The 17,177-nt window shown below is 41.9% G+C and overlaps 1 protein-coding gene across 1 annotated transcript; it reads right to left on the bottom strand.

Moving 5' to 3' along the window:
* Nucleotides 1–10,132: 10,132 nt before the first annotated feature.
* Nucleotides 10,133–17,176, bottom strand: Yod1 (YOD1 deubiquitinase). The gene is made up of 2 exons (XM_034512933.2): nucleotides 16,340–17,176; nucleotides 10,133–15,531 (listed from the first exon to the last, which is right to left on the bottom strand). The coding sequence occupies exons 1-2, from the start codon at nucleotides 16,665–16,667 to the stop codon at nucleotides 14,828–14,830; spliced, it is 1,032 nt and encodes a 343-aa protein (XP_034368824.1). The 5' UTR covers nucleotides 16,668–17,176; the 3' UTR covers nucleotides 10,133–14,827.
* Nucleotide 17,177: the final 1 nt, after the last annotated feature.

Here is a 17,177-nt window from a genome sequence, read left to right as displayed (position 1 = left end):
TCATGCTAAGCTTTTTCATACCACTTTATTTCCAGTAAAGTCAGTGACTAAAAAGAATCTGGGGAATGTTTGTTTAGATTAGCGTTTGCGTGCACCTGATAGGCACTAGGGGCATAACACTGCATAAGAGAAAAACATCATTTTCAAGGAGTCAGTGTGGATTCAAGGGACTATTTTAGGCTTCAATATTCCATGTACAGCTGGAGTAATAAATCTTGAAGGTGATTCACTACAGTTAATGTAATATTTCCTCCAATGGGTAATGGGTGAGGTGCTGCCTCTTACTTTCAGAGAAAATTACTACCTTTGTTCCTACATGTGTGCCTTGGGCTGGACTGTGGGTTGCTGGCTTCTTGTTCCTCCCGGGAAGCCCACTGAACTTGTTTCTAAGCCAGAAGCAACGGAAGAGATCCAGACAATGGGCAGAGCTCTGCTTCACGCTCTCTGCATGCCATTGCTACAAACTGCTCTCAGATTTGCTAATCAGATCTTCAGGAGAGTCTGTTTGTATTGTCTTCATTTCACATCTGAGAAGACTGGCGATTTTCCCAAATTCCTAAGTAGGAATGACTCACACCTACAGAGGACATCGAAACACACTAACTAGATGCCAGCATACTTAAGTAAGAATCACTGGCCGCTCTGCTGTTGAGAGTCCAGCCCCCCTTGTCTTCTTATCATGCTTTCAAGTCTGTGCGTTATCTGGCTCAGCTTTGTATTTCCAGATTGATCGGACAATCAGAAAAATTTTTACTCCTGTGTCTGTTGATTCTGACAACAGACACAGGAGTAAAAACACAGCACAGATGCAGTTGCAGATGATGCTGTTGGCACCACCCAGTCACAGGATGGGTGCGTGCTCAGCTGCCCAGACCATATTTCCACACCTAGTTTTCTGATACAAAGAGTCTGAGCAGAAAAAGTCTTTTCTTCTGTTGCCACCTTCTCACTCTCCGCCCACTACCCCCACTCGCCCTAACCTAGACGCATTGTGTTCTTCTACCAAATTTATAACCTTGAAACCAGTGTGCTGTATCAGGACAGCAATCGAAACCCTAGGCATTTCTGCCAGATAAGAAACCTGAGAAACGAGCAGAGCAGTCAAGGTGAGGGTTTCCTATCTTTTCACCCTTGACCTCTTTGGAAGACTTAAGGGCAAAAGGAAACAAGTTAAGAAATGCACAGCCTATAGTCAGGGCCACCTATCCAAAGACACATTAAATATTAACTACGTCTCAGAAACTAGCCAAGCCTTGCAAGAGAGTAAATAAATGGCACGCAGAGCCCTGGCATCTGGAGCAGTGGGTGGGTAGGAGGGCCGGAGTGCCATTCTAGGCTGTGTGAATCAGACCTCTTCACCATCCTCTCCGATGAGCATGCCTTCCTATCTCCTAAGGACTCATCCCGGAGTCACAGAGGAAAGCTGCTCTTAGGTAAGGGGCTCGGCTTTCTGCTGACTCAGGATGAGCTCTGGCTGGAGAACACCCAGAAAACCTAACCAAAGCTCCAAAAGACTAAAATCTGTGCCATCTGTACAGATGCTCTTTTACCGGTGTTTTTATGGGAAGGACTTGGTAGAAACACCCTCTGTAAATACCCTTGTTAAACGTTACAGGCGACTCCTGTGGCCCTTGTTGCTGACAAGTTTGCCATCCATGATAGCAAGTGAAGTGGGCTGGCTCTAGGGAGTAGGGGAGAGACAACGTTTAAAGTTCCACTCATTTGCATGCTGACACTTTTCATGCTCCCCTTTCTCTGCAGAAGGCTGGAGGTAAAGTTAGCTGCTGTGTGCTGACCCCCATGCTAATGATAGCGCGCTTACTTGCTCCCCTGACTGCACATCTGTGGCAGCTTCTTTAGGCAGGTGCTCCAGCTACACTCTTTTGTCTGTGGGGACATCTGAAGGAACACAGAGCAGAATCTCCATCCAAGGAGTCTGTTCTCCTGAGGACTCTGCCGCATCACTCTGGCCTGAGCCCCAGTTGGCACACTGGCCAGGCTTGGTATGTTGAGGTGAAGTGAAATGTGGGTGAGGCCCAGCATGGCCAAGTAACTTTGTTTCTTTAGGGTCTACGTCTATTAACAGGTAAAGTCCGAGATTTAACTAGTAGACCCTAAGTAAACTTGATTAGAGTCAAATTATCTGTGGGTTTTCCAAAGACAAAATGCTAGCTTCAGTTGGAGTTTCCTCCACAGTTTCAAGCCTCAATTCTCCTTGCAAATACTCTAGCTTAGTTCAGACTTTACTTATCGGCACAGAGTGCGCCATTATCAGCTAACACACACACTGCACCCCTTATTTAAATAAAGATAAATACTGAGCCATGGAGAATTTCCTTTTACGAATGGAATGGAAAACCAAGGTGCCTGGCTCACCTGTATGACCCTCCCTCCATTTGACTCCCTGTGCTCCAATTATCCCTTCACTGATTTCCCTTCAAAGTCACTACTTCATCTTAGTGCTCAGAGATGGAAATTTCCAAATTCTAGAAAGGTGTCTCTTTTTTGATGCGTCTTTCCAGGTAGGATAGGCTAGCCTGGAACTTATTGTATTGCCCAGCAGCCTGGGTTCAAACTTTCCATCCTCCAGCTTCAGCCTTCGGAGTACTCTGATTAAGGGTGGATACCACCATGCTTGGCTCTGGCTTCTGTTTGTACAATATGATTCTGTAAATTAAATAAAGAAACGGAAAATATGTCCCTCAGTCCTCCATAAAAGTATTCCAATTCTGGAAAATCCCAGGCTGACTGAGAGACTTGACCAACAGAGATGAAAACCCCAGGTTCGGTGTAAAAGGTCAGACACTCGTTCGGCACTCCCTAGCACAGCCCTGTAGGATCTTTTCCCTTAAAATCTTAAAATCTTCTCCCTTGCTGTAGAATAAGTAATAGTTGGTTAGTGATTGACTCACCTTCTCTGGGTTGGGGTCTGAAGACAAGAAAGTAACGCCCTTCTATTCCAGAGGGCAGAGATGGAGACGGCTTGCCTCTCAGGCGCTGCGGCGGCTCCTACTGATTTCTTTTGACCTCCTCCTGACTTACCTAGACAGGTAAATGCTTCATCCGTGCTGCGTGGACACACCCTGCTGCTGACTCTAAGCCAATCCTAGCTTCCCTCCCTACTCCTCATTCCAGCTGTTCAGTCAGGGAGGACTCAGGACAGGAATGAGCAGGGAGGTGCTTCTTTGTCTTGGCCAATCACCTCCTGCCCCCGCCTCCCCCTCCCCACCCCCTTTACTTAGAGCCAACGGACTGCTAACAAGAAAAGGTAGGAGTAGCAGAAGGCTGGAGCTGGTTTGAGCTGAGTGGAAGGAGAGTAAAGAGAATTTGGCAGGATGGGGGCCGGTCAGTGGAACTTGATTTTCCATTTTTGATAGGAACGCACCAGTCCTGCAGGGCACTATTGCTTTCTGTGTGCCTGCTGAGAATAGGACTTCTTGTTTAGACTAGCCTTCCTTCACTTGAAGCTGAAAGTGTATTCTCCAGGCTAACATTCCGGTGGCTAATTTTGTAGTCAGCTTTTCTAACTGCTCAGTCATTGACAGTTTTATATCCAGAAGAGGTTCTGGGATCTCAATGTTAGGGATGTAGCTGTATCACCCAGTCCCCAGAGCTTGCTGACAACTGTCCTGGCCTTTTTGTGTCTGGGGAAAAGCTAGATCAGCCAGAAGGGAGAGAGCACTTGAACACTGTCAAGTGTTCTCTGGGTCTCTGGTCCATTTGGCTGCTTAGAGAAGGTGGCAATAGATATTAAATAAAAATCAAGTCTAGCCAACCAGTCTAGCAAGTACTTCTTTTGTGAGGAAATGACTGGTGTGCTCATGGAGGAGAGTAGGTCAAGGAGCCTCCTGCTTCCAGGAAGAAATCGCCCTCCAGGTACAGAGGCCACTTGCCAGACAGCAGTTCTGCTATTTCCCTGAATATAGGCCATCCCCAGTAACTATCAACTTTTAAAGGTATTTCACTTGCCAGCAGTGAAAAGAAAAAATTAGGAAACAAAAAAAACCAAACAGAACAAACAAACAAACCTCATGCAAGAATCGCTTAGTTTAAGCCCCTGCTGTATGCTGGGTACGGTAAGCATGTCTATCTATGTCTTATTTAACTTTTGCTCCAACTTGGAAGCATTGCCATTCTTACTATCCATACTTCACAGGAAGGTTAAAATGACAAGCCTGATATTACCCAAGTGAGTAGTAGAGCAGATATTTTAATTCAGATTGTCTACTCCCAGCTTGCTTCATAGTCACTGTTCCCAATTCTTTAATTGGATGCTCCAGTAAAAGCAATGTAAGGGAGAAAGGACTTGTCTGTGTTTTCAGTTCAATAGTACATCATGATGGGAGGTCCTGGTGGTACAAGCTCCGGCCAGCTGGTCACATTGGACGCCTAGTCAGGAAGCAGAGATGGCTAGTGGCCAACTTACTTCCTCCATTTTATTCAGCCATCCAGGGCAGGGCCCCATCCATGGAATTGTCCAGCTGGAATTTAGTATTTGGGTGGGTGGGTGGGTGGGCTCAACTCAAATAACCTAGTCTAGATAAAAACCTCGCAGGCATGCCCAGAGGCATGTTTTCTAGATCCTGATTCAAGAAGCAAGACCATCACTCTGTAGTAACAATTTCACGATTAGTGACATGTAAGTTTTAAATACACTAATGTAGAGATACCAAGAATAGCTGGCATGGCATTTTGGCAGGAAACTAGCTTTTAGAGTCCTTAATTTTGAGAAATTCTGGCCATCTTTTCCTCATAGGCCAGTACCCTAGAGTGATAACTCTTCAAATCCTCAGTTATAGTGATTCAGAATGCAAAGCTTTATCAAGTGAACACCATGGGGCTTGAGAATGTCTCATTTTCTGTTGGTGGGCTCAGCCATGGTTATATAGCTGTCTGTCACCTTTCAACTCTCAGAGTTCTGAGACAAGTAGGCACCAGTAGCCAGCTAGGGGAGAGCGAGCCTAGTGCTGCCTCCTCATTTGTGAATGCACTAGACTCTTGAGTTCACTCAGACTGAGGAGGACCATAATCATTCATCTCCTACACTGTCAAAGTGACAATCAATGTGAACCATCAGAGCTGCATCAACCTGCCTGTATTCTGGAAAAAATTCCCCAGTGGGAAGGAAGCATAAAGTTCACATCACAGACAGCTTGTATAATTAATTCTAATGATTTGCTTCATTCCCTATTTCATTTCTGGCTTGCAGCTGTCACATGGTTTCCATCTTTTCTCTGTGACTGTAGGTGGAAGGGAAATAGGTACATTATCCTGGGGCCAAGATGAGGAAGGAAATCTGAGAAAGCTCAAGACAACCCAGTATCCTGTCAGCATCATGCAGATAACAGATGCCTGAGGTCTTCAGGATTATGATCTCTGTTTCTAATACATCATCTAAAAATATGTGATGTCACAATACTAAGAAAACAGGAAGGGGATCTCTACATCAACTCACTGCAACTGGGGCTATACTCATGGCTGGGGTCACTGGACCGGATCCAGGTATATATAGGTGAAATCAGAAGCAAAACTTAAATGAATCTCTAAAAAGACTAAACAATTCATCAACTTACAGTAAACTTAGAATAATCAGGAGGGTACCCTATCTTTTCCCAGGTAAGTAACTTACATTGAATAATTCTTTGGTTTTCTCTTTCACTCCAGACATTTTCCTTGGGAAATGTTTCAGCTACGTAGGCACAACACTCTGCTGTCTACCACTGAGTTATGAAATATTAGCATCTACATGAAGCTACACATTAGCCTGGGCTTCTCTCTCCATTCTTCAGAGCACACATATATCCTGGTTGAAATAAACCACTATCCTAATTTGAATGTTTTCTGCCTTCCATTTCCTTGCTTTCCCTGGAATTGAGCATGGTTTGCTTTGCTTCGCTGTTTGGAAAAATCCGAACCTCTGAGGTTCCAAAGTAATTACGAAGGTGGCCTGGACTACAGACAAAGGAAGTTTTCTCAAGTCAGGAATAAGGCTTGACAGCTGAAGTAGGTTCTTTGTTTGGGGAGAGGTATTGCTGATAGTTGGAAGGGAATTCTTGTTTGAGGATCTGGTGCTGACACCCAATTACAGATCAGCTTCCATGACTCCTCTGTTTTCAGTCCTTGTTCCTGCTGGTACACTGCCGAGGTATGGCTATCACCTTCAAGTTAAAAGCTAGCTTACTATTTCCTTCCTCAGTGAGTAAGGAAGTCACTTAAGTGACCCACATATGGGCAGGTGTGCCTGGACACACATCTACGCTTACTTCAAATCAAAATAAATAACATCGGCTCCTTAGGATTCCCTACAAAGTCAGACTGCAAAACAACTGTGGGCCTCCATCCAAACTCTTCATGCTCGACACACATCACACTCATCAGGCCCTTCCTTTTCTCTTAAAGGAAACATGTTTTCTCAGGAAACACTTGGTGCCCTCTCTCTTCATGGTAATATGTGCTGGGGTTCTAAGTGCAGCGACCTCTAAAATACTGGCAGACAGGGAAGTTTTACAGTTCAAGCAGAGGCTGGGGAATGTGCTGATTTTAAATAAAGCATAGATAGGAATGGATTCAAAAGAGTCATTGTAAATTTGGCTACAAACCACCAAGCTTTCATCAAAGTATATGAGTCGAAGACAAATAGGAAGGGAAACTAAACCATATAACTAAAATAGACTGTATTTTCTGACCCTATTTAATTGCTAAGTAATTTTCAGGGGTTGGTTTTTCCCTATCTCTTTTTTGGAAGTTTCTTTAACCCACCTGCTGTGGAAATTTGGAGTTTATGTGTATACGTTGGGTTTGGATATCTTTTTTCTACTGAGCAAGAAAGCAGCTTTGTTTTTTATACACTACTCTGTTCCCATCACATCTGTGCCACCATCCATGCCCATTCTCTCTCTGTTTCCTCTTACACACATGTTGACAGTTGGGGTATTAGATGGAATATGGTCACTCTTCCTTTTCTATGCATCTTTGTACCCTTCACTCTCATCATGTAAATTCCCTCTCAGCACACTAACATATGCCTCATATTTTCTATCAGTTTTATCCTAAAGAAAAATTTCCCCCAGACTTCGGACCTGCAGCAGTTGGGGCCCACTGTTCTGCAAGCTGCTCAATGGGTCTCATTTTGGTATCTTCATCAATAACTGGGATGAATCCCTTTTCTGTTGAGTTATCTGGAGTGTAGACCTTCTTTCTTGTGTTAGCTCTTTTCTTTTGGCACAGCAGTCTCTACTAATCTCCTAAGGACAAATGCTTAACATTCTGTATCTCTGAAAATATTTTCATTTTTATCCTTGTATTTGATTGAGCGTGGCCACATAGTTTTAAGTCTTTAGCTTCCAGGATTGCTGTTGAAAAGCCTCCAGAGCATTTTTAATTATACATTTTAGGCTCTTTTCTGTTTCTAGTATTTAGAAATTTACACAACAATGATGATATGTTTTTAAGAGTCAATGACTTTATTTGAAGCTCTGGTTCTAGTCATATCAAAAGCCCTTGGACTTCCCAGTGAGAGCTAATAAAATTCCTTTGAGACAAAGATCTGAAGACTCATTGGAATGCTTTTATGTCCTTTCACTGACTCTATAACAGACATCAAAGTCAATGTCTAGTTCTTTATACTCTGACTATATTTATTCATATTCATTTATTCATATACAGATGTTTGTTTCATGCCCAGCGTTTTATTTGGAGCTGGGAGTACTGTAATAGCAAACAGAATTGGCTCTGCCGACACAGAGTAAACTGAGGATAAATGCATATGTACACATCTGCACACATACGTGTACTAAGGGCTTAAGGTAGCCAAAGACAGCACAGATCTGGGTCCTTGCCCATTTCTAAAAGCATCTTACTTTCCTCTTCCCTCATCTGTACTGGTCGGGAAAAGACTTGCGTCTTACTGAGTTTACAGATGCTGCATTTGCTGGATGGGACACTCTTCCTACTCTTTAAAGGACTAATTCCTCTGCAGTTTAGCATCCATCCTTCATGCCAGTTTTTCTAAAAGGCTCTCCCCAGACTTAACAGTTTGAACTTGCTGCTCCTCATCTCACATTGTCCTCTTCCTGAGACCCACATCATTCTATTTCTTTACAGCATTGAACGCATTTTTCCTTTCAGTGCATATAGCATCCAGGGCAGTTCCTGACACAACGGCACCATTCGAAAACTGCTCCCTGAGGGGATCTGTAGTTTTCTAACCCTGATAGGGAACAGCACACCCTACAAGTAGACCTTAGGAAGGGATTAACAGCTTACCTGAAATAGTTCAGCTTCTCCTAGACAAAGTAAAAAGGTTTTCTCAGTTTTCATTTTGAGAGTAAGAAAAACAGAACTGCAGGCTGGCATGATAATGCATGCATGCCTACAATCTTGGCACTTGGAACCTATCAGGAGGAAGAGCTCAATCCTGTTCTCAAGCTGCAGCCTACCTAGATTACTGAGTGAGACTCTCAAGAAAAAAACAAAACAAAAGCCACCTCCTACAAGTCCCCAAATTGGATGTTTTGATATTAAATGAACATCGTGGGAGGGCCACCTTTACAAAAGGTCATACTTCAGTCTGTCCCATATTTTAGAGGTTTAAGAACTTGATTGGTTTCTCCTGTAATACTCATGTTCCAGGAGAAGTAATTCAATAAAGACCATAAGGAACATAGATTTCCTAGTCTCAGTAGGAAGTAATTTCAGTCATAAAACAAAATACGAAACTCTATTATTAACTGTCAAGTTTGGTCTACAATTTGGGTGGATATTTAGTACAATATCTGCAAGGAGGAAGGGCACCAATAGAAACGTTCATGCTACCCGCTTTTACTCTCCTCCTCCTCCTGCCACCTTCCCTCTCTCCTTTGTAAATTTCATGGTGGTAGCCTGCTGATCATCACAAGGAAGGTAAATGTCGCAGACATTCACTTGTAGAAATGTTGAACCAGGAAATTCAGCTGAGTCTTCTGCTGCAGTAATGGAGGACAAAAAAGGCAATAGAGAATTTGGCACATTACCAGGTCTGGAACAGGAAAAGGGTAGGAATGGTGTGGTATGTCTAACATCTTGGGGCCATATTTCTTCTGGAGAAATCTGTCCATTCCAGACTGGGTGGCTGAGACGTTAAACATCTGAAAGGTACTTTTGATGGCTGAACTGAACAAGGACTATATACACAGTGTAGGTTGACACCCGAGTGCACTACACTCTCAACTGAACGGCAACTCTTGTTTGATTTATAGTTACTGTTACATTTAGTTACTCTGTGTAACCTGGCACTTGATGCCACTGCAACAGATACAAAGGCATCCATTTCAGAACACAATTTCAAAACAAAGCATATTTGTGGATTCCCCTGGTTTTAACTGATGAATTTCAGGCTGGAAGATGTAAGGTCTCTTTACCAACTCAAAAAGTATCCATTTGCCACAAATGGATGTTCTGCTTTGCAGCCTCTACCATATCCAAGATAGTCTTTCCCAAACTTTAATGTGGAAAAACCCTGATTCTGTCTGTGTGTGTGTGATACCATAATACCATTTAAAAGGAGGAAATTGTTTTGTAATTATTTTATACCTAACATTAAATTATTTTTCAAGATGGCAGAGACCAACTGACTTCTTATATCACTCATAATGCAGGAGACATAACACAGGATTTGAGTTTTAATAGAATATTAAGGCCTCAATTTCTTTCTATTCTTGTTAGTTTCTTGTGTGCTGTGTGTGATTATGGACTTAGGTCAATTAGAAAACTCTGGCCAATTCTAACAAGTTCATGGTTTCTAGAGTTTAGCTGCTGACACTGAAACATTATCCAGGGTCAGAGAAGCCACTATCTTCAAACAGATCTGAACCCATCCAGATCCCACTCTAGTAAAATCAGGAACACCCAACCTTTCCAATTAAACAATCCATCCACAAAGGTTATTGAATTAAATGTCAGGAGATTTAGAAAGAAATTTAGAGAAGGGAAATTCTGAGTGCCTCTGGCATTAGTAAAGAGAAACACTTAACTACTGGAAGGGCTTGGGAATCAGTTACACAAATCCATGCTGTAGTCTGTTGGTAATATGTAACTTGAGTGTAGTATTCTTTACTGGCCCTTTGCCCTTATCCCAAAATATGCTCACACAACAATGTTTTCACTTCATTTATTCATTTAAAACAAGTCACTTCATACATTTAGATATTGAAAAATAACATACCATAAATAAAATGAATGCATCTTAATAACAAAGGCAAAATCATGAGTTGTATAAAACGAAGTTAGATATCTCCCAGAGAGCAGCAGTGCAACGACCTTGGAAACTTGCTGGCAAACGACCAGGGAACATTCTGAAAGTAACACTAAGAACACATTTTCATATGTGAAGGAAACAACTCTTTCTGTCTGGCCTTCTTTTATACCTTTGAAATTATGTTCTGAGCTCTGTATTTCAGGCTTTACTGGTGATTTTCTTATTTAAGGAACTCTGCCTCAATAAGACTATTTTTCATTCTTATCCTTTTGACAAGCTATATGTACTTATTAGGCATTCTTAAAGAAAACAAATAATTTGGTACAAACACACTTCCTGTGGCACCTCGAATGGCACAAATGTGGACGGACAACCCTTGTCCTTTAAGTAATTGATTGGTTGCACTTAACTCAACATTCTATTATGTGTTCTAAAGTCAAGCCACATCATCTGGGTGGAAACTCTCAGCCTCCTTACCTGTAACTTAACCAAATCATACATTCACTATACTTAAATTTCTATATACAGGTTCATGTGTTTCAAAACAAAAGTAAAAAGGTGCACCACGTAAGATGCTTGTATTCATGGCCTTATGGATTTCCTTTTTATCAGTACTCATCCTTTTCACCTTAAAATGCCTTGGGAAGGCTAACACCCTTAAATCGAATGAATTAAGACAAAACACACCATAATTCAGTAAACATAATACTTTGTTTTTCAAATAAAATAGTCAAAGCACTGTAAACAAAATGTTAGCTAATTTTTGAAAAAAGAAAAACAACAACAACACAACCTAACCTTTCCCACAACCAAGGCAGTCTTATATTCATTGAGTTGGATGTCTGACACATTATAATAGGTATTAAGAAAACATCCGGGACAGGAATGCTGATCAATAAGCACTTACCCTAGCAGCAGAAAGCCCTGGTTCCATGCTTAGCACTCTGAGTAACAAACTAGCTTATTCGAATAAAGTGTTCCTTTAGGTTTGCAAATACTGCTTGCATATCTTACTCAAAATCAATTTCTCCAAAATAAGCTTGCTTAAAATGAATGGAAGGTTTGGTGAATGTACTCTTTAACGATCATATTACAGACACAACATTCCTTATGTTAGGGCACAGACCATGATCCTAACAGTGAGTGAGATACACAAATACTGATGCAATAGCTTATGAGAGCTGCTTGCTAGCAGCTCAGGGTTGTATCTTTACTGCCCTCAAGATCGTCTAGAGAGCTATGTAAACTTTTATTCTCTAATTTTTAAAGTGCTGCAAATGATGTTTCAACACATGAAAAATGTCATTTTTAATATATGTAAATTTAAGAAGGCCACCTGATTTTTAAATATATAACGTGTGTGTGTATGGATCATTGTTGCTTAATTTCACATCTATCCTACTGTAATTTTCCCACAAAGACAGAAAATTCAACTAGGGAAGCTTGAAGGGAGGAAGCCAGCCAGACAAGTAAGCAGGCAGGAGCAGTTAGGGGCACACCTGGGTGGGGAGTGGGGGGAAATGTTAATTTGGGATTCTGACTTTTCTGGGACTTAAACTCAATAGAGCATCCCAATGGCATTAACAGTATTTGTTCCTAACAACAAGGTTAGGCTGGCCAGTGACCACTTGATTATGACCACTTGACATTCATAGAGAGCTTTAAGAAATCAACCAGGAATCACTAGCAAAAGATGTGGTAGCATGCGGATGCCTCCATGTGGTGTCACATCACGAAATTCCCAGGGACATTAATTTGGACTACTGCTGTGACTAAGGTATCTTTATAAAAAGACACTGAATCTTTAATCCAAAAAAGAGTGGGGGACACTGCGGAAGTGGGGGCAAAGCATAATTTATATTCTACTACTAATGTAAACAGACTCATTTTAATTAAAAAAAATTCTTGTAGGATAGGCAAAAACTGAACAGAAAGGGTTTCATTAGGACATAGTTTCTTTTAGCTTTGCTGCAACTAAATTCACAGATTTTTTCAAAATTCTAAAAATGAGTTTCCTCACAATAATTTCAAGAGCTTAATAAATACAGGAAAATATATAACAAAACTTTTAAATTCTGTGAGGCTTAACAGCTTGTATTTGGAATGAACAGAAATTAATAATGAAATAATTTGCATATAATGCTTCACCTGGAATGTTTCACAACAAAAACACTACTTACTCTAAAACTAGTTCTCATATCAGCAAATGATTAAAATGTCTTTTTGAAAGCCATTTTACTATCAAGTGTCTACCTGGCAACCGGACAAACCAAGTGAAAGATAAAATAGAATAAGAAACAATCCCCTAAATAAATACTAAACAAGACATACAAATAACACTTAGAACAAAGATTTGATTTTAAGATACCAGTGCTCATTCTACTTCTTTACATTTACTAAACAAATCCTCTGTACATTATATAGACTCAATTTTAAAGTGACAGGAATTTATTTTCAAAAAATAGAACATGCCTGGCACATTATAAGTTATTCAATAAATACTTGTTGCATGAACAAACTTCTGGATCCAAAGTTTAGAGATACTGAATTTGGATGCTCAAGTGGTAAGGAAGGAAGGCAAGCTTGATAAATACAATGCAGAACCCAGTGTTACATTCTGAATGTACAGCTTTCAATTAAATATTTTATAGAGGAAACAAGAGTTTTTAAAAAATCTAAACTAGATGACAAGTACAAAGAGACTTCTGTGACAGTCATTTACATGTCATGAACACCAAACGCTCAGCATCCTAAGCTCACTAGTACTATCTTTAAGGCTCAGTTTAAAAAAAGAAAATTAAACATTTTCAATTTATATTACTATAATAATGCCACTGCCTGCCTGACTATGTGCACAAAGGGTATTCAAGAAAAGTCATCTGGCCAGGTATGGTGGCCCCCACCTGTAATCTCAACACTCAGAAGGCAGAGGCAAAAGGATCACTTCGAGTTGGAGGAGCCTGGTCTATATAGCAAATTCCAGGCCAGCAAGAAACACATAGGGAGACCTTGTCTCAACCCAAGAAAGAATGTCATCTGATGATTGAAGCATACTTTGTGAATTGTTCAACTGTCCTTAAAGGAACTTTCTAAATTGTTCACGCTAACATTCCTTAATTTGACAATCATCATTACCACATAAAAGGCTTAGGGTTGACTTTGATTTTAAAACATTTGCTAAGAAGAATCATGGAAAGATGTAAGTGCTTTAAAGTATGTCAATGGTTCTCTGAGATATTTAATGAATGAGAGAGATCAAGATACCAAACCTCACAACAGTATGCCTCTTTACATCGTATGACAGAATATACAACAAATTATAACTTAGCATCCCTGATCTTTAGAAGAATTAAGAGGTAGAACACTTTACCTGGAAGATTCTATAGTGAAGCTAAGTTTTGAGAGCACGTGCCTTGAGGATCAACCCATCCAGCAAATGGCTACATACCTGACACTAGGCAGCAGTATTCTGAGAGAGCTGTATAAGGCAAGGGTTTTAAAACTTTGTATATTTTGTAAGTGAAACAAACCAAATCAATTATTTAAAAACTGAAAGTCAAAGATCACAGATGAACAAAGTACTAACTTGCAGAAATGTGGAATATCCAAAAGATCATAGTAGAACTATGAACACTGTTATCTACAAAAAAGATTTTCAGGGAACTAAAGCACGCCATTGACACTTTAGAGGAAGACTTGTTTGTAAGAAGTGCTTTGAGCTGAAGAGCCGAGGAGATCAAATCCCTCCAGAAAAACTTATATGTTAAAAAGCAAAAGAACCAGACACTCAAATTTTCAAGATACTTCTTGGATTTTAAACTAAATCAGCAATTAAAAAAGCATACCCTGCTTCATTAAAAAAAAATCTACTGTGACAAACACCAACACATGAATTGCATTAAAACACAAGGCCAACAGTCTTTTAAAGCTTCAATAAGCTGCTTCAGGCACCTTTTCCCTTACACATTCTACTTTTATACACTAGAAATCTCAACAGGATCATACCAATCCCTGTTTTAGATAACATTCTCAAGGGATATACTTATCCCTGTAAAATTGCATTTAATGTACTTGCAAGTAGTTAGATACACTTATGAAGTCTACCAAATTGCAATATAAAAAGTTTTGACAATTCTGAGTATCTTCATTTGATGAATCAATTCAGAATTTAGAAACTACTAACTCATTCAAAGTTATTAAAAGGAATCAACTACTGGAGACACTGTGGTATATGTCCAGTGGCCCTCCACAAGGCTTTCCACATTACCTAAAATATGTTTTCTTCTATAAGCTAAAGCTGCTGGGTGCTGGTTTATAATACAATCCAGTCTTTGGGTTAGCATCAGAAGTGGCCAAAACCACCTATTCCGACACCCCAGTAGAAAGAGGGCATGCCACTAGTGTAGACACACATCTGTAAACTTGCACACTGATTTTAATCTTAACAAGGAATTTCAGTGTCAGTCATACTGGTTTAAGAAAAAAGGATGGTCCAAGCATTGGGTTCTATTCTGTAGGGTTGTGAATAGCTTATTAGAAAACCCAGAGCCTTCTGGATCTGTGAGGTAGTAGGCTCCAACTCGGATGAACAGATCACACCTCTCCAAAGTTGGTATGGCCTGTCTCTCTGGCATGGTCCCTTGCTTCGGCTTGTCCAGTGAGGCCCTTCTGACACACCATGCATCTCAGGGTGAAGCGGTTTACATCAGTGAACTGTCTCTTTCTTCTAGCTTCATCAGCTAATTCCAGTGCTTGCACAAGAACAACATCATCATTTGAGGAGAAAATGGTCAGAGGAGGGGTGTCCGGATCAGGGAAATTCCGCTGAAGTGGATCGTAGTGAATGCCATCGTAGATGAGCAGAACCCTTTTGGTATATCCCGCATCTTCCCCAAAACGATCAATTCGGACTGTCTGTGTATCTACTACACATATCTCACATTGATAAAACTTAGACAGGATTGATATCTCAATTGCTCCCCCCCAAGTATCATCCCTTCTGATCCAATCACAGTACTCTCTGTTTGTTTTTCCCAGTATCGCCTCACTATACAAGTCTGGATCACTGGCTACAATTTGTGCTATGAGGTGTCTCATCTCAGGGGCACAAGCTGGATTCAAGATGCCTCCTTCAACGACATAGTACACACTGGTAAAGAGGCAAGAGTTGTCTGCTGGGACTGCGGTTCTGGTAAGCACAGGCAGAGTTTCCCTGACATAACTAGGAGCACCATGTTTGGAAAACGCAGGTGAAGCTTTTGGTCTGGTTTGGTCTTCTTCAACAATCAGCATGTCACCTGTTAAAAATAAAACAAATCCAGAACTGCAGAGGAAATTATAGATTGGGTGTTTATTAGCCAACTCAGTAAATTTAAAAACCAAATGAGTTAAAAGTTTAAAGCAGGTTACCAAGGAGAACACAACTTTGACAACAAGAGGCAGTAACTCTGTGTCTGTGTTTGGTTCACTGTGTCTTCAGAAAGAGGAAACCAGAACGCAATGCTTCGCGTTGCATTTCAACTTAAAACCGAATCTTTCAGATGATCTCCACAGACTAGGTAGGTCACCTGGGTGTTCTTGCACTTCGCATGACTATACCCATTTGTCGGTTCGAGGGGCCCTGACACAAAATGGAAAGCTTTTAATGGTCAACACCGACGTTCAAGTTCTAACACTGGGAACGAGTAACTGCTGTCGGTTAATTCTACAGTAAAAACACGTCCAAGTGTATATGGGACAAACTAAAAACAAGTTAACTGAGGGAAAACTAAGACAAAAAAAAAAAAAAAAAATCGGTATCTCAACTGCTGACCTGCTCATCAGGCTAGGGAAAAAAGAACCATCCTGTCAGGGAAAAGGGTCCTGCTGTCCTTTGGGAAAGCAGAGAAAACGAATGACCGGGAAGCAGGCTTGCGGAACAGGGAGCTTCAAGACTCCAGGCTGGTCTCTAAATCACAGGTAAATGACTTGACACCTGCCCCGGCCTTCCGGGAGTTCTGGTCCTCGAAGCCCCTAGCTGTCACACCGGCACTCGGCCTTAGTGGCTTCACTCTTCTCCCCTCAACGTCCTCCAAGACTTCCCCGGCCGCAGCCGGTTGCCCATACCTGACTGGATGGGCAGGTCCCCAAGAGTGATGTCCCGGTCGCTGAGATCCAGGCACTCCGGTGGGTAGCCGGCGAGGATTCGCTGACTGCCCGGAGCGATGCCGGTGATAGCGGCGATCTGGCCCTGCAGTTCCCGTAAGCGGGTCCGGCTGGAAAGACCCTGCAAAACGTGGGTGCCACCCTTGGCCTTGCAGCGGAGCCGCCACATAGTGTCGGCCGGCCGGCCTCCTGCGGGGCCAGCCTTGGTCCCAGCCACAGCCTGGGGGACAGCGCCGGAGCAACCAGCGGGGGGGACCCCAAAATGGCCGCCTTTCGCGCCTCCAAACATCGCGAGAAGTAGCCGCTGGGGCGCTTCTCGCGACACCTCGATAGGGACTCGGACTCAACCTTTAAAAAAAAAAAAAAAAAAAAAAAAAAAAAAAAAAAAAAGCAACCAAACAAACGCGCGGGCTCTTAAAGTGCTAAGGGCGGCCGCGGGTGAGCGCTCCGGTGAGGCGAGCTTCGCCTCGGCAGCATTTATGCTCCAGGGAGGAGGGCGGAGGGCGGGGGAAGGAGTTCCCGAGTCTAGCAGAGCAGAATGTCACCTTGCAGGGAGGTCGGAAATGATGAAAGCTGCCTCCCAAACACCAGGCAAAGCAGACTCATCGTCGGGAAGGTAAACAAATGCCAAGGCAGGTCAAAGGACCGGCCAGTCAGTAGTCAAGCTGCTGACGGGGTTCGCGGTTGCACCGAACTGATTCATTGAGGCCAAGTTAGACGGGACGATCGGAGTCCCGTGAGACGAACTTGAAAGCGTCCATCTGCCAGCCACCCCAGAAAGACTGTATGAGGTCAGCCG

This window comes from Arvicanthis niloticus, chromosome 10 (genome assembly GCF_011762505.2).
Source record: "Arvicanthis niloticus isolate mArvNil1 chromosome 10, mArvNil1.pat.X, whole genome shotgun sequence".
Taxonomy (NCBI): Eukaryota; Metazoa; Chordata; class Mammalia; order Rodentia; family Muridae; genus Arvicanthis; species Arvicanthis niloticus.
This window is presented reverse-complemented; position numbering and strand designations above follow the sequence as displayed.

Excerpts from the sequence above, each read along its gene's own strand:
- Yod1 (XM_034512933.2), bottom strand. The coding sequence starts at position 16,667 with ATGTTTGGAGGCGCGAAAGGCGGCCATTTTGGGGTCCCCCCCGCTGGT. Across the intron at positions 15,532-16,339 it reads GGACCTGCCCATCCAGTCAG|GTGACATGCTGATTGTTGAA; the intron begins GTATGGGCAACC and ends TATTTTTAACAG.